Source organism: Tursiops truncatus, chromosome 21 (assembly GCF_011762595.2).
Source record: "Tursiops truncatus isolate mTurTru1 chromosome 21, mTurTru1.mat.Y, whole genome shotgun sequence".
Classification (NCBI taxonomy): domain Eukaryota; kingdom Metazoa; phylum Chordata; class Mammalia; order Artiodactyla; family Delphinidae; genus Tursiops; species Tursiops truncatus.
The window spans coordinates 9452200-9470744 of NC_047054.1; the positions used below are offsets into that span (position 1 = coordinate 9452200).

The 18545-nt window shown below is 37.9% G+C and overlaps 1 protein-coding gene across 2 annotated transcripts in view; it reads left to right on the forward strand.

Annotated features, from left to right (window-relative positions):
• The window catches only part of CSMD1 (CUB and Sushi multiple domains 1), a 1403311-nt gene that overhangs the window by 1189757 nt on the left and 195009 nt on the right, over positions 1 to 18545 (forward strand). For both annotated transcript variants that reach the window (XM_033848938.2, XM_073798556.1), the window contains exons 26-28: positions 346 to 537; positions 5939 to 6077; positions 12919 to 13106. In XM_033848938.2, coding sequence (XP_033704829.2) covers positions 346 to 537; positions 5939 to 6077; positions 12919 to 13106 — 519 coding nt within the window. The remainder of the gene's footprint in view (positions 1 to 345; positions 538 to 5938; positions 6078 to 12918; positions 13107 to 18545) is intronic.

Here is an 18545-nt window from a genome sequence, read left to right on the forward strand (position 1 = left end):
ATTTAAATTGTGGCATGTATTTTCATTAAAATATTGTCAATGAGACGATCAAAGGGGAATGTGTGTGTGTGTGCATAGTATGATACAGAAATCCTTAATATATTCCATAATTGGTTGAATTTTCATGAAGATTTTGCTAGACTCTGTTCGAAGGAAGCATAATCAAGATGCATGCTATTGAATGTATTCTTGAGGGAAAAAAAAGCTTCTTTTCTTACATTCATATGTGGACAAGTGATTCATTAACCCGGATCAAGAGCACTTCAGCCCACAAGGGCTCTACGTCTATAAGAGTGCTGGGATCGTGTTTCCAGTCATTGATGTGATGTTGTCCTTTCTTTCTAGCATCCATCGCGTCCACCTGCAATGACCCAGGTATACCTCAAAATGGCACCCGCTATGGGGACAGCAGAGAGCCAGGAGATACCATCACTTTCCAGTGTGACCCTGGGTACCAGCTCCAAGGACAAGCTAAGATCACTTGTGTGCAGCTGAATAACCGATTCTTTTGGCAACCAGACCCTCCTACATGCATAGGTATTGTGCAACAGAAAATAGAAATTTTATATTTCGGAAGGAATGCATGTTATCATTAAAGTTGCTCTGTGTATGTATTATTCTTCAGGAGTATTTCTCAAGAGTTTCTTACATGCCCTCTGGTTCCCTGAGATTATATTGAAATTTTATTACAAACCTTTAGACTTTATTTTATTAGGTGAGGTAAAGGAAGTAGTTTACTTAATGTATGGTAATTGACATTTATCTAACATTTCCTATCCTTAAGAAATCTCATAAAAATATGGATCAATCAAATTACTGTAATTTAAAATTCTGTGTGGCTGAAAATTCATAACTCTACCATTGTCGTTCTTATTTTTAATATAGAAACGTGCCCTTAAGCAAAACCTACTCAATAAAAAGGTGTGTTCTCTTTTTTAGAAGATTTTTCTGTAATAGCAGTAGATTTCTAATAGAATCCTAAAAACTAGAAATTACACTGTTTATGTCAATATAAAGATAAAAGGAGAGACTTCTTTCTAAAATTTACTAGAATTTTATAATTTGACCTTATTAAAGAGAAAACAATTCACGTGCAGACTTTAGTTGGAATAACCAATATCCAAGATAGTCTATCACAAATACGGTTTTAGGGCAAGACATATTTATATATAAAATAGTAATTACATGTAGATTGTCCCTTCAGTCAATTAAATATTTTACCATAAATACCTCTGTATGGTATCCCATCTTAATTTTTAAAGGAAACTTAATTTTAATGAACTGTCACAGTACAGTTTGTACTTCCTTATAATGTTTGAAAAATATAAAATTAATCTGCAAAGACAGGAAGTGATAATGAAGTGATATGCACATAGTTAATGGGCCATTTTGCATCAGGTGACCTTGAGGGAATTTTGTGACTTAAAATGATTTTTATTGTCATAAGGGATTCTCAGTGGTCCTGTGGAGCTATAATACGCAACTCTTAACTTACTACAGAGTGTTTGCAGGATTCTGAAGACAGATGAGAATTGATAGCTCTTCTTATTAGCGTGCTCAGCCCTGTCAGAGAGCTACCCTGTTTATGCAATGTTCTGTGCTGCACGTACATTTTGTGACTTTTGTGAGCACAGTCGCATTTTACCTCAAGTTGAGTCATCAGGAGATGTGTCAGATTTCTACGTGTTCCTTTTTTAAAGTGGAGTAATTACCTATAAATGCAACCATCATTTTAAACCATTCTTCTATTTTTAAATCAGGAGAAGCACGTTTTTTTTTCCAGTTTGCATGAATTTAAGCTTATGGAGGAGTACATTAAAAAGCAATACAACTACCAGTCAATCTCTTGAAGGTAATTTCTTGGTTGACATTCATGTAAACCATTCATTGTAAAATTTGACCACCTTTCCAAATAACCTATAGTTTTTTTGGGTCATCTCTTAGTTACCTAATTTTAATCAGCGACTAGATAAACCAGTTCTCAGCAATGAAAATAGGTAACACTTTATCTGTCTTGAATATCAGCTCCAAAAATAAGCCAAGATCACTCCCAGGCCATTGAATATCAGTTCTGTGGGCAACAGAACCACCCACATACAGGTATCACGTAACACAAACGTGGAAAATAAGTGAACAATATCTTTTTATCATATTGTAAACATATTTTGCCCCAGCAATGAGATTATGCCTCTGTACGATACTCATCCCTTAGAGCATGGTCATGTATTAGCACTCATCTACATTCTGTTCTGCTGATATGGACATTTTTTATTTTTAATTTTTTTGCTTTTTTCTTATTAAACATAATATGGTTTTGCAGAAGTTTTATAAGCTACAGTTAAGAAAAAAGAGGAAAAAAACAGTCACCTTTTTACCTGAAGGCAACTACTATTAGCATAAACATGCATAAGTAAGCTTCATAATTATTTTATGTATATATAATCTATTTTTTAAATGTTTTAAAATGAAAGCACCCTGAATGATTATTTTGTAAATTACACTTTTACTTACTGGTACACGATGAGTATCTTTTGTGTTATTATGTATTTTTTACTAATTAAGTTTTATGCCTGCACAATCTTTCTCTGTTTGGATCAGTATTGGATCAGTATTGACCAATATTGATTCCACTAATCCCTCCTCAGTGTATGGTTAGGTGTTTCAGCCTTTTCCCTTTCATGAAAATTGCTGATATGAACACTTGTTGCAGAACACATCCATGATTGTTTATGAATGACATATTTCTACAAACAGGTATTTCTAGAGTTTTCAAAACTTTTTCAGAAAGGTTGCACCAATTTACGTCACCGTCAGCATGATTGTTTATTTTCCCCGACTCAGAAAAGGCACTTTATGTGATATTTCTTAATCTTATAATATGGGCAGGAAGTGAAGATTCCTTGGCGTTTTGATTGGCATTTTATATTAAAAATGAGGATGAACTGCTTTTAATTTCATATATTCTTATCGACCACTTGAATTTGCTCTTTCCTGTTGACTGGCTAATTTCTTTTTTCCATTTTATTCTTAGTGTATTTTTTCCTCCTATTTGCTGTTCTTTTCCATTCTCTCCCTTTTATAAAATCTCTTAACCACTCACCTGTTAATATGTTACTCATATTCTCACCAGCTTGTCATTTGCTGCTAATCTGCCCTGTGGTTTGCTGCTAATCTGCCCTGTGATTTGCTGCTAATCTGCCCTGTGATTCGCTGCTAATCTGACTTGTGATTCGCTGCTAATCTGCCCTGTGATTCGCTGCTAATCTGCCCTGTGATTCGCTGCTAATCTGACTTGTGATTCGCTGCTAATCTGCCCTGTGGTTTGCTGCTAATCTGCCCTGTGATTCGCTGCTAATCTGCCCTGTGATTCGCTGCTAATCTGCCCTGTGATTCGCTGATAATCTGCCCTGTGATTCGCTGCTAATCTGCCCTGTGATTCGCTGCTAATCTGCCCTGTGATTTGCTGCTAATCTGCCCTGTGATTTGCTTGGATGCCTCACTTCTTTCACTTCACAAAGGACTCCAGCGATGGAGGCACCTCCTTCTGGAACTGAGTCTTAAAAGACCGATTTTCTGGACCAGAAGACACTCAGTACTTTCTGATTCTGAGTAAAGTGTCCTTGAACATCTCCGCAGTTTCAGTTTTCTCATATAGCCCACAATACCTTTTGTCCAAGTTCAAATTCTAAAGAGCTCTGCAAAGCAAAAATGCATTCCGAGTTTGCAAAAACTTATTTGGCGGCACCACCCTGCCCCGATCTACAGGGTAACTGTTTTGTGGCTATTTACCCCACTTAATGGTGTGAACATTGAAATGTTCTGGTGTGGAAATAGTAATGTGTCTAGTTAAACAGCACCGCTGCAAACCTTAGTGGATGAACATGCTACCGTGTATGTCAGGAGGGTCCACCCTAAGGGTTTCGAATAAGGAACTGTGGATTGATGTGAGTTTGTGGATTTTGTCTCTATGTCCATGCCCTCTGGAGAATTTCTAGAGTGTCTGAATTGCATTTTGTACTAAATGTAATCCTATCCAAAACAGTTTGCAAGCTTTCTAATGAAAACCTGATGAAGCTAAAATGAAGAATTCCCCACCAAAGAGAGAACAAACCCAGCAAGACGGTCCTCCTTAATTCCACTTTAAGCCTTTAAATAACCTCATTTGAAAATGCCACCTGGGACCATTATGAATAAGACAGGATCTGCCCTTTGTTTCTTTTCAATTAATATTTCAGTCTCATCCCTGAACTCTTCCTGCTGGTGGTACCCTTGTACCCGGTGTCCTGAATCTGTCATGTTTCTTCTTTTAAAACCTGAGCGGAGTAGCATAACCTGCGGCCCTCAGGTACCTCTGTCCCCACCTCAGCGCCGCCTCTGCTGCTTGTCCAGGCTTCTCATACTCCAGGCTGTCAGCACCTACGCGGTTCCGGGGGAGGCCACGTCCTGTGAGAGCCACTTAGCCGATTGTCTCCACATCGTTTATTAAAATAAAACTGCATACTATGGAAAATGTGGTTTTAATCATTTTGAAGAAAGTTATATCGTATTGCTCTTGAGAGTATATCTGTAAGAATTTATTATAAATATTTCCTGTGATATTACTCAGAGTTTGCCTTAGATGAGACGGAAGTTATAACAAAGAGTCTTGGGATTTGTTATATTTTTTCTTATGGAAAGTTAAGTTTTCAGGAATGTTAAGTGAGTATTTAAAGACACATCCATATCAGAAAATTATAAAGTGTGTAATCTTCATCTTATTTTCAAAAAAGTCCTTGTGTATGTGTGTGGAAAATATCAGCCATTAGCATATTTCCTTCTCCACTTATTTTTTTCCCTGAATATATACGTGATCAATGAAGTGAAATAAGGTATGCAGTTTAGAGGGAACAGTATAATTTAATCAGGGTGATTTTTTAAGAACGACTTGGAACCAATTCACAATATTTGCTATGAAGAACCTTAAACCTAGCATATTAATGTGAATTTTGCATTGTTTTAGTACCTTCTACAGCATGGAAGCTCTAACAGGAACATTATCTACTAAATAAAGCAGTCCTAAACATTTTCAGGTTCAAGAATGAAGACTGTCTTGCCTGTTAACAACAATAAACTATGTAATCGTTGCCTTAACTAATACAAATGTAAACACATGTAATTAAAAATTAATGACTGCAGAAACAAACTAAATTTATTACTGTCATCTGAAGTGCTTCTTCCTGATAGTAACCTTCTAAATAGTGTGATGAAATAATATTTTTAGGGGTTTAAGTTCCTGCTCAGCCTCCTCTTGGTCATCTATCCGCAGATATCACCGAAACTTTACCTGTTAGTTTTGTTATTTTGAAACGTGGGGAAGATATCCGAGCCCTACGTATAGCAGAGGACTGTGAGAAATATACGAAATAACACGTATTCATTTATTCAACAAATATTTCCTGCATACTTATTATGATCAAAAACTGTGCTAGGCTTAGAGTTACAAGAGTCAACAGAAGACGGATGATCATTATGCCACTGGAAGCAAACTTTTTAGAATAAGTAAGCAATGACTTTGTAAACCATAAGAAATGACCAAAGAATTGACATAACCGTAAAATGATATTCATGGGGATTTTTTTCTTCCTGTGCAGTTTGTTTTCATATATTTATAGTGTGGAGGATTCAGGTAATCTGTTCAGTTTAACTGGGTAAAGTTTAAAATTAAAGGAAGTAAATTTCATTTGTCAGCATTGAAAATCCTCCTTAAAAATGGAGTGGAATATTATATAAAATTTGGTAACAATCACATAAAAACATGTACAGACCTTCAGGGTCTTAAAATTTCCTCTGGGTAGTTGTTTAATAAGCCAGTACGCAGTGTCTTCGATGAACCCTGTGCCGTCTCCTTTCACACTGACCAGCACCCTTCTCTCCCCTGAACCTTCCTCTCCTGTGACAGCGGCCTGTGGTGGGAATCTGACTGGCCCGGCCGGTGTCATCCTGTCCCCCAACTACCCGCAGCCCTATCCTCCCGGGAAAGAGTGTGACTGGAGAATAAAGGTGAACCCAGACTTCGTCATCGCCTTGATATTCAAAAGGTACCGTCTCTTATGGAATACCTCTTTTAAGTAGGACTTACATATTTTTTTTTACATCTTTATTGGAGTATAATTACTTTACAATGGTGTGTTAGTTTCTGCTTTATAACAAAGTGAATCCATTATACATATACATATGTCCCCATATGTCTTCCCTCTTGCGTCTCCCTCCCTCCCACCCTCCCTATCCCACCCCTCTAGGTGGTCACAAAGCACTGAGCTGATCTCCCTGTGCTACGCGGCTGCTTTCCACTAGCTATCTATTTTACATTTGGTAGTGTATATATGTCCATGCCACTCTCTCACTTTGTCCCAGCTTACCATTCCCCCTCCCCATATCCTCAAGTCCGTTCTCTAGTAGGTCTGTGTCTTTATTCCCGTCTTGCCCCTAGGTTCTTCATGACCTTTTTTTTTTTTAAGATACCATATATATTTGTTAACATATGGTATTTGTTTTTCTCTTTCTGACTTACTTCACTCTATATGACAGACTCTATGTCCATCCATCTCAGTACAAATAACTCAATTTCCTTTCTTTATATGGCTGAGTAATATTCCATTGTATATATGTGCCATGTCTTCTTTATCCATTCATCTATTGATGGACACTTAGGTTGCTTCCATGTCCTGGCTATTGTAAATAGAGCTGCAGTGAACATTTTGGTACTTGACTCTTTGAATTATGATTTTCTCAGGGTATATGCCCAGTAGTGGGATTGCTGAGTCGTATGGTAGTTCTATTTTTAATTTTTTTTTTTTTTGTGGTACGTAGGCCTCTCACTGTTGTGGCCTCTCCCGTTGTGGAGCATAGGCTCCAGACGCACAAGCTCAGCGGCCATGACTCATGGGCCCAGCCGCTCCGCAGCATGTGGTATCTTCCCGGACCAGGACACGAACCCGTGTCCCTTGCATCGGCAGGCAGACTCTCAACCACTGCGCCACCAAAGAAGCCCTATTTTTAATTTTTTAAGGAATCTCCATACTGTTCTCCATAGTGGCAGTATCAATTTACATTCCCACCAACAGTGCAAGAGGGTTCCCTTTTCTTCACACCCTCTCCAGCATTTATTGTTTGTAGATTTTTGATGATGGCCATTCTGACTGGTGTGAGATGATATCTCACTGTAGTTTCGATTTGCATTTGTCTAATGATTAATGATGTTGAGCGTTCTTTCATGTGTTTGTTGGCAATCTGTATATCTTCTTTGGAGAAATGTCTATTTAGGTCTTCTGCCTATTTTTGGATTAGGTTGTTTGTTTCTTTGATATTGAGCTGCATGAGCTGCTTGTAAATTTTGGAGATCAATCCTTTGTCAGTTGCTTTGTTTGCAAATATTTTCTCCCATTCTGAGGGTTGTCTTTTTGTCATATGTTTTCATTTGCTGTACAAAAGCTTTTAAGTTTCATTAGGTCCCATTTGTTTATTTTTGTTTTTAAAAGGATCTTGCTGTGATTTATGTCATAGAGGGTTCTGCCTATGTTTTCCTCTAAGAGTTTGATAGTGTCTGGCCTTACATTTAGGTCTTTAATCCATTTTGAGTTTATTTTTGTGTATGGTGTTAGGGAGTGTTCTAATTTCATTCTTTTACCTGTAGCTGTCCAGTTTTCCCAGCACCACTTATTGAAGAGGCTGTCTTTTCTCCACTGTATATTCTTGCCTCCTTTATCAAAGATAAGGTGACCATATGTGCGTGGGTTTATCTTTGGGCTTTCTCTCCTGTTCCACTGATCTATATTTCTGTTTTTGTGCCCGTACCATACTGTCTTGATTACTGTAGCTTTGTAGTATAATCTGAAGTCAGGGAGCCTGATTCCTCCAGCTCCGTTTTTCTTTCTCAAGATTGCTTTGGCTATTCGGGGTCTTCTGTGTTTCCATACAGATTGTGAAATTTTTTGTTCTAGTTCTGTGAAAAATGCCAGTGGTACTTTGATAGGGATTACATTGAATCTGTAGATTGCTTTGGGTAGTGTAGTCATTTTCACAGTGTTGATTCTTCCAATCCAAGAACATGGTATATCTCTCCATCTATTTGTATCATCTTTAATTTCTTTCATCAGTGTCATAATTTTCTGCATACAGGTCTTTTGTCTCCTTAGGTGGGTTTATTCCTAGATATTTTATTCTTTTTGTTGCAATGGTAAATGGGAGTGTTTTCTTAATTTCACTTTCAGATTTTTTGTCATTAGTGTATAAGAGTGCAAGAGATTTCTGTGCTTTAATTTTGTTTCCTGAAACTTTACCAAATTCATTGATTAGCTCTAGTAGTTTTCTGGTAGCATCTTTAGGATTCTCTATGTATAGCATCATGTCATCTGCAAACAGTGGCAGCTTTACTTCTTCTTTTCCAATTTGGATTCCTTTTATTTCTTTTTCTTCTCTGATTGCTGTGGCTAAAAATTCCAAAACTATGTTAAGTAATAGTGGTGAGTGTGGGCAACCTTGTCTTGTTCCTGATCTTAGTGGAAATGGTTTCAGTTTTTCACCATTGAGGATGATGTTGGCTGTGGGTTTGTCATATATGGCCTTTATTATGTTGAGATGAATTCCTTCTATGCCTACTTTCTGGAGGGTTTTTATCATAAATGGGTGTTGAATTTTGTTGAAAGCTTTCTTTGCATCTGTTGAGATGATCATATGGTTTTTCTTCAATTTGTTAATATGGTTTATCACATTGATTGATTTGCATATATTGAAGAATCCTTGCATTCCTGGGGTAAACCCCACTTGATCATGGTGTATGATCCTTTTAATGTGCTGTTGGATTCTGTTTGCTAGTATTTTGTTGAGGATTTTTGCATCTATGTTTATCAGTGATATTGGCCTGTAGTTTTCTTTCTTTGTGACATCCTTGTCTGGTTTTGGTATCAGGGTGTGGTGGCCTCGTAGAATGAGGAAGAGTTTGAGAAGGATAGGTGTTAGCTCTTCTCTAACTGTTTGATAGAATTCGCCTGTGAAGCTCCTGTGGACTTACTTATTTATTTATTTATTTTTGGGTGTGTTGGGTCTTTGTTGCTGCATGTGGGCTTTCTCTAGTTGTGGTGAGCGGGGGCTACTCTTCGTTGCGGTGCGCGGGCTTCTCATTGCTGTGGCTTCTCTTGTTGCAGAGCACAGGCTCTAGGCATGCAGGCTTAGTAGTTGTGGCTCGTGTGCTCTAGGTGCATGGGCTCAGTAGTTGTGGTGCATGGGCTTAGTTGTTCCGTGACATGTGAGATCTTCCCGGACCAGGGCTCGAACCTGTGTCCCCTGCACTGGCAGGCAGATTCTTTACCACTGCACCACCAGGGAAGTCCCTAATGAGACTTTAAATGTCATACCTAAAGATTACTTCATTTATCCCTTCAGGGGTCTTCAGTTTTACATCTAGCAAAGCGTGAGGTCTTGTGTCTAACAGGTACTACATCAAGCTGCATGACAAAAATGGAAATAGATTATTTTGCTTTTCAGCATTCTACTTGCATTAGAATACACATGATGTGGCAAGAATTGCTTTTAAATACTATCTTGCACACAGTGTGTTCCACATGAGAGGGCTTAATTTACAGAATTTTCAAAGAAAAGCGATAATAAAGTGATATAGATATACTTAGTATAATTTCTCATTGATGTATTATATTTCTCTTAATGCATGAGTGCTAATTCATTTCCATAGTACATCCTGTCTGCCATTCCCAAAGGTAGTATTGTTATTATCATTAAGATAGTCAAGACTTGGTAGAACTCTGAAAACAAAAATTCCCCAAATTTTATTACTGTAAAGTCTGATTTAATAAACATTAGTTCTTTAAAAAAACAATGCTAACTTCTTTCTGCTACACTAAATGGTAAAAGTTCAAATCATAATATAATATGATTATATTATAAATATAAATTCCATAGAACTCTCACATTATAAATATATGGTATAAATAAATATATGGTATAAATATATGGTATAAATAAACTCTCACATTATAAATATATGGTATAAATAATTGAATTTTTCTAAATCCCATGATCTTTTTCAAATTCACATTTTGATTTTTGAAGTGGTATTTTAAAAGAGAAGTGGTTCTATATACTGTCCTATTGGTCTCTTAGCTCCCCAAGGCAAAGTGGTCTGATTAGATTTATTTATCTGTCAATTGAACAAGTTTCTTTTCTTGAGATGTTTGCATCAATATTTCAGGCCTGGTTTTGCTTATATTCCTTCACTTTCTCCTCCTGATGAGATATGAGTCAGTATAATTTTAAACCTCTGTGATTCTGAATTTTAAGTAGTTTAATAAGCCATCATTTCCTGAATTTACTCAAGTTGCTATAAATTTACCAAATGATGAATACCTTATTATGCCACTCAGCTATTATACAAAAGCTGTGAACATTTGCTGGTTATATTTTTGAATATCTTTATGGGTTTTGTTAATGCTAAATTCTAGTAGCGCCTTCCTTAAAACCAGGAGACACCTCTGCTACCGGGAGATTAAAAGTAAGTTAACAATTAAAGCCTTTTAGAGAACACAGAACCTTTTTGTAGGAGTTTCCTACCTTCCCTTGGGTCACGGTGACTCATTATCAAGGTTCCCAAAGTGCAATTCATAATAGTATATAATATATAAGGCAGTTTTACACAAGAAGTTTTCTCACTTAATTTTGTGCACTTCCCTGGAAGAAGGTTGACCTAGAAAATCTTCAAGTTTTCTTCCGACTCTAAGAGTTTGGAATCATTAGCTGACCCGGTGTCACAGAAAATCACATACCTGTGACATGTTCTATGGAATGGACAACTTGTGTGTGCTCAGGTGGGAGTTTTCCTGGGACCTCAGCTCCTAGATCTACTTAGTAGAAAGAAGGAGGAAGCCAGAAGTACCAGATGGGAACAAGGATGCTCAAGGACCCAGTCAAAGAAGCTGGTGTTGATACAGCCTTCCCAGGATGCACTGTTTAAAGAGTGTGACTGCAGTCAGGTGTGGAGAGGGAAGGGGAGCCCGGCATTACTAACAGGGAAGGCAAAGAATGACATGACCTGGAGCACATATGAGCTTCAAGGCTCACCCTGGTACTTGAGGGGTCTTCAGGGAGGAGTGTTTTATCATAGGCTTCTATAGACTGTGGGGCTGATGCGACTCACACATTGGAACTCAAATTAAATTTGGTTTAAAAGCATGGCCAGACTTTGGCCTATTATTGGGGCTTGTAGATCTGTGCATCTGGTATAGGTAGAAATAAGACAGGGTTTAACCAAAGGGACTGTCATTAATTGTAAATATCACTTCAGACTTCTATGTGTGTGTGACAGCACATCCAAAAGGAGAGGGTAGTTAGAATATGTTTGTTTGTGCCTGACCGTACTTCCATGTTCAAAAATAATCTGTCGTAATAATTAGTTATGCCAATTATCAGGGGTACAGCATGACCGGAGTCTAATAACATCCTTGCAAACTATTCCAAAAAAATTGTTATTCCAACCAAATTCTGTTTGGTTGATGCAGTTCCTCTTGGCCTCTTTTCTCACTCTTTAGTCACTCAAGTCTTTTACTTTTTCTTCATTTCCAACTTCAGGGAACTTGTCAGATAAACAGACTCTGAAACCTCTGACAAATTCCTTGAATAAATGTGTTCAGGACCTCACATGGGAGCGAGGGCACCTTGACAGGAAATGGGATGGCGCGATGCAGGTCCAGATGTCATACTAACGTCGGGTCCTTGGTGGTCCCCCGTGCCACATCCTTCAGAATGCAGTGGGCAGCTTCTGGAAAGACCTTGGGTTCACATTTTATCCCTTGAATATCCAGATAAACTAAAGTCACTTAAACAACAGCACATGTTCGTGATTATAAAACCTTCTGGCTCTCTCCATCCCTGTATACAAATATGCTGTCAAGGGAAAGGAAAGAGAGTGGAAGCCGCGTGGATCGGTCCACGTTAAAGACCCCAAATGCCCTGATTTAGAGATGAAGGGACATAGGAGGGCAAGTCAGAATGGATTACGTCAATACCTCTGTCTAGTGTGTTTGTTTATTCTGATCCCACTGAGATCTTGGACGTGTAAACGAAGTTCAGTCTGTCACTTGAGAGGAGGTATATTTTTAAAGTTCCCAGACTATCATCATCCTTCTCATCATAAATGGCAGAGACATTTAAAGCTGCATCCCACTTGAGAGCTTTGGGCGTTAATTGTTAGACTTTGGAAATTATTAGGGTATTTACATAAGGAGAGACAGAGACAGAAAGAGAAGTAGAGAGAGTGGGAAAGAGCAGGAGGGAGAGGGGAAGAGAAAATTGGAATATCCAGTCAAGGTGAAATGATGTGAAACAGTTGACTTCCATACTTTGTACCACTGTAGGGACTGCTATTATTGGCCAAATTATCTAAGCAAATGGAAGCAATTACAATTTTAAAAGTAAACTCAAACAAAAGTATTTTTTAACTTTAAGAATTGTCAGTAACATCAAGGATATATGTTATTAAAACTAAAAATATTCACATAAAAATCAAATACCAGTGGGAATGCATCCCTTCTGAACCCTATTCTTTCAAACTGCATTTCATTAGAAATATCATGGTTATAGGGAAGACATACTATATCTATATTATAAGGGTTCATTTTCTTTCAGATTATTTCAAAATCATACTGTATTGAAGATGTTGGTGATTGTATAAAATACTAATAGTATTTGTTATAATTGTTATTTATTGCCATTTTGATTATTATTATATTTAACTTTTGGATTGTCCTAATTTTTAAAAATTATTTTACAAAGGCAAATAAAATCACTGTGTGCTCTCAGAGACTTTATAGTCTGGAAGATAAGAGACACATATATTAGGTGCATAATCTAATTAATATTCTTTCCTTTTAGTTTCAACATGGAGCCCAGCTATGATTTCCTACATATCTATGAAGGAGAGGATTCCAACAGCCCTCTCATTGGAAGTTTCCAGGGCTCTCAAGCCCCAGAAAGAATTGAGAGTAGTGGAAATAGTCTCTTTCTGGCATTTCGAAGTGATGCTTCTGTGGGCTTGTCGGGGTTCGCCATTGAATTTAAAGGTACTGTGACCAGCTTAACTTGTGAGGAAAGTGACTTGTATTGAGATTTCTTTAATCATAAACATTTATTTATAAACTCTTGCCTATCTGTTCAATGCATAAATTCTGACATCTCTCTCAATCATCTGGGGAACAGGGTCGATCTCGCCAGTGGAGAAGAAATTTCCAACACGCATTTCTACCTTAGCTGAAAGAAAAGAAAAGGGGGGAGGGAGATTTCTTTTTCCAAATTCATAGCCATTTAAAGATAAATTATGATTTGTGCAATAAATAATTTGAGTATTTAAGAATTATTTTAATATGTGTTTTACTATCTTAATTTGTTTCTTCAGGATGACTCAATTTAAGTACATAAATAGCTTAGTTTGGTTTTTGTTTTTTGGGGTTTTTTTGTTGTTGTTTTCGGGGTTTTTTTGGCTTGCAGGATCTTAGGTCCCCAACCAAGAAATGAATCCGAGCCCTCAACAGTGAAAGCGTGGAGTCCTAACCACTGGACTGCCAAGGAATTCCTGATAAATAGCTTAGTTTTATCTCAGTATTTTTCAAGATGTAAAATATCGATTGCCATTCCCTGTCCTGACCACCCGTGGTGGTTGGTTTGATGGGGAGCAAGCACTGATCCTGGTCAGCGCTTTCTTCTTTGGTCACCTCATGAGTGACTCCCACTTCTTTGGGATCCACCACCCCCTGTCACTAGCATCCAGAGAAAACAAACAGACTCACAAAGATCACCCCAACCTAAGCATTTTGCTGTTGGGTTCATGAAAATAAATATATATATTTTTCAGGGCTTCCCTGGTGGTGCAGTGGTTGAGAGTCCACCTGCCGATGCAGGGGACGCGGGTTCGTGCCCCAGTCCGGGAAGATCCCACATGCCGCGGAGCGGCTGGGCCCGTGAGCCATGGCCTCTGAGCCTGTGCGTCGGGAGCCTGTGCTCTGCAACGGGAGAAGCCACAACAGTGAGAGGCCCACGTACCTAAAAAAAAAAAAAAAAAAAAAATATATATATATATATATATATATATATATATATATATATATATTTTCAAATCTGTTTCTCATGTGAACAAGGAAAACACGGGGTATATTACAAAGAATCAGAGAAAAGGATTTATCAAAATATTAATTGACAGTAGTGAGTGCTTTATAAAAAATGAAAATATATACATTTATTTAAACTTTTGAGTTAGTTATTAGTTACTAGAATTATAAAATAAAATATAGGGTATGTTTCATCTGTGTTAACCCTTTAATGGACTTGTATTTCTTGATATTGTTTTTAAGTAGGAAATTAACCTGCTTCCTCAAAAACACCGAAATCTAAAAATTTACTGATCTTTAGTACAATATACAATTTAAAAAAATTTAAACAATTCAGCAATTGAAGGAGTTGCTGTGCTTTTTGGATGGGATCCATTAATGTTCACGAATAATTAACAGCAGTACTTTTAAGTATTTGCCATATCATTAGACAGTTTCTGTATTAATAAGAACTCATTGAAGTGCATGTCACCATGACAACGCCCATTCTGTAATGAGTAAAAAAATCACACGTTTCATCTAAATATAAAACTGTAAGGAATGGGAGAGAATATTTGCAAATGATGAGACCAACATGGGGTTAATATCTAAAATATATAAACAGCTCATACAACTCAATACCAAGAAAGCAAACAATGCAATAAAAAATGGACAGAAGACCTGAAGAGACATTTTCCCAAAAAGAAAGACATACAGATGTCTAACAGGCACATGAGAAGATTTTCAGCACTGTTAATTGTTAGAGAAATGCAAATCCAAACAACAATGAGGTATAATGTCACTCTGGTCAGAATGGCCATCATGAAAAAGTCTACAAATAACAAATGTTGGTGAGGGTGTAGAGAAAAGGGAACCCTCCTACACTGTTGCTGGGAATGTAAATTGGTGCAGCCACTATGGAGAACAGTATGGAGGGTCCTCAAAAAACTAAAACTAGAGTTGCCATATGAGCCAGCAATGGACTACTACTCAACCATAAAAAAGAATTAAATTCTGCCATTTGCAGAAACATGAACGGACCTAGAAAAATTATACTTAGTGAAATAAGTCAGACAGTGAAAGACAGATATTGTATAATATCACTTGTATGTGGAATCTAAAAATAATGCAAGTGAATGTATATGCAAAACAAAAACAGACTCACAGACAAACTTATAGAAAACAAACTTATAGTTACCGAAAGGGAGAAGGAAGGGGGAGAGGGACAAATTAGGGGTATGGGATTAACTGATACAAACTACTATGTATAAAATAGATAACAAGGATATTTTCTACAGCACAGGAAATTACAGCCATTATCTTGTAATAACTTATAATGGAGTATAATCTTTAAAAATACTAAATCACTATGCTGTACAACTGTGACTAATATAATATTGTAAATCAATTATACTTCAATGAAAAAAAAAAAGACTGTACATCTGTCATCACCTTGTATTCCCCAGGGCATCCTAGGGTAAGAGAATCTGCAGATGAGTGAGTAAATGCAGTAGAACTTGTGTCCCTCATGATAGGGGTACAGGGATGCCTCTTTGGTCTGGTTCTTTGGGGACCAGCAGAGCCTTCTAAATGGGTGCTAGAGCTCTCACGCTTTAAAAGTTCTCCAGTGGAGCCTGTGAAAAAAAATCATCAGAAAACAAGGAAGGACACAGCAATGAAACAGCATCCAGCAAGTACAAGGCCCCATATGGTGAGGGAAGCAGGGAGCAGACCCAGCTCTTGGGCTTGACCAGAAGGAGCCACGGGGCAGTCCTGCCGAGTGACCCCAGGGGCCCGGCAGCTTTGGCACAGGCGTTCTGGGAGGCGTCCATAAGCGGAACCAACAGGAACCAGGTCAGAGCACACCATGTAATGAAGTCATCTCATTGGGAAATGTGACAACTTGTAAGCAAAAAGCGTGCCATGAGTTATCACCAAACATCCTGAACTGACAACTGAGTAAATGCAAGTAAAAGCTTCGATGCAGTGCATTTGGAGAAATGAAGAAAAACTGGCCATCAGAGATCTCAATTTGCAACACAGAGCAGAAAATCGTGGGAGTGGTATTTAACCAAACAGTACACTAAACCAACAGACACATAACAAAAAGTGATTAAAAAGGCTGACCAGGCAACAGGCATGTATTTTTTTCTCCATCATTTTTTTAAATATAATTTTAGTTATTTTATTTTTTATTTTTGGCTGTGTTGGGTCTTCGTTGCTGTGCACAGGCTTTCTCTAGTTGTGGCGAGCAGGGGCTACTCTTCATTGCAGTTCGTAGGCTTCTCACTGCGGTGGCTTCTCGTTGCAGAGCATGGGTTCTAGGCGCACGGGCTTCAATAGTTCTGGCTCGTGGGCTCAGTATTTGTGGCTCGCAGGCTCTAGAGCACAGGCTCAGTAGTTGTGGCACATGGGCTTAGTTGCTCTGCAGCATGTGGGATCTTCCCGGACCAGGGCTCGAACCCATGTCCCCTGCATTGGCAGGCGGATTCTTAACCTCTGTGCCACCAGGGAAGCCCTTTCTCCATCATTTTATAGGAGAAAAGTATATGCCCTAGACCAGTGCTTGTATTTATTAGACGCTCGATACATTCTGTTGGATGACAGAGTAAACGACATCCGATGGAAGGACTGTTCTCATGCCCACAGTTTTATTTATTCGTCCCTTATTTGCTTAAAATAAACGATCTAAGGCAGCGTTAAAGAATTATCAGAATGTCCCCTACTCCTTGAAATATCCAAATTGGTTTTCAGTAAAGTGTTTAGAGAGTGTTGGTCCCAGCACAGTACACAACTATTGCTGTGAGTCTCTAACCAGAGCAAAAATAGAGGACCTGGAGGGGTTTCCACAATTGATATATATGATATAATATATTCATGATATATATGATAATTAATATATTATACATGGCATATGATACATATGATGTATGATAATATATATTATAGATGGTATATGATACATATGGTAATATATGATGGATGATATATGATATATATGGTAATATAGCATGTCCGATACACGTGATAGTGTAATGTTTATATATTTATGTTGCACTTTAACCAAAGTATGTAAATAAAATATTCTAATAGCTGGTTATAATAATTAGGCCAACAGTTGCCAGAGAGATCTCTGCTTGGCTGATGTTGACACATAGGTCATTAAAAATATAATGAGAGATATTGAATAAATACAGTTAAACAGGCCTCTTCTCTGTCCTGCAGGACGTCACAAAGTTTGTGCTTTTCCCTCTTCCACTGTTTGTTATCCATTCCTAAGAGGATGTAGGATGTAGTTTTCAGAGCCCATTGCATTTTTACTCTTTACTGGCTCACCTGCCACAATCTCCCAGGAGCATCTTCTTCCTAACACTACTGTGTGGATTTACTCATTGGCCATAAGTAGACACTCAGGAAGGGAAAATGCTTAAAAAGGAACATAATCCACATTGATCACAACCCCCAAAAAGGTAAAATGCAGGCTTCCATTTATACTTTCCAGAGATTTTTTATGTGTTTGCTTAGCCCTGGGGCAAAGATTGTCAACCCAAATAGAAAGAACTGAAACATATTTATTTTATCCATTCAAGTTATCCTTGAGCCTATATTGATATTAATAACCCCATTCATGAATAGCACATTCATGACAAATAGCATTTTCTTAACTTTAGGCCAAAAACATGAAGAAAAACATTTCAGTATAACATCTATGTTGATCCCTTGAAGATCTGTAAAATTCAATTCAGAGCCTTTTGACGTTACAAGGGGCTTTGCTGATGGAGGGAAGGATGTTGACAAGCACAAACAGAAAGCAATTCAGATGATGGAATTGCACACAGCAGAAGGAGATGTAGATACGTGATTTAGAGACATTTGGAAGGTCTGCTGAAATATGACATTTACAGTGTTAATGCTACCAGGACATAAGTGGCACTACCCACACAGCTACAGGACTGTGAGAAAGAAAGAAGAGAGCTTTGTATTTATATCTGGGGAAAAAAAGGCTTTTAGCAAATGCCTCCTTTAGTGGCCCCCACAGCTGGACAGATCTTTGCAGTGTGTTTCTGTGAAAGTTATTTAACCGCTCTTGAGCTTCAGATTCTCAAAATGTAGAATGGGGCCACAGATCCTCCTCACGTTGCAGAGGTGGAGTGAAGATTTGAATGAAAAACATGCAGTGTACCCAGCTCAGTGCCTGATACATAACATGCCCTCAATTCCTTTGAGCAGTTGTTAGAATTAGAATAGAACTGTGTTGAGCAATTACTACATCCCAGACACAGGGCTTGACACTTATGGATCAGGAAATGTGTTTTCCAGCTACGTGTGGCTTCATTGACTTAGTGAGAGTGGTAAAAGATCAGAACTTCTTTCCACGATTATCTCACCAGCATGAGAAATCACTCTTAATTTACATGA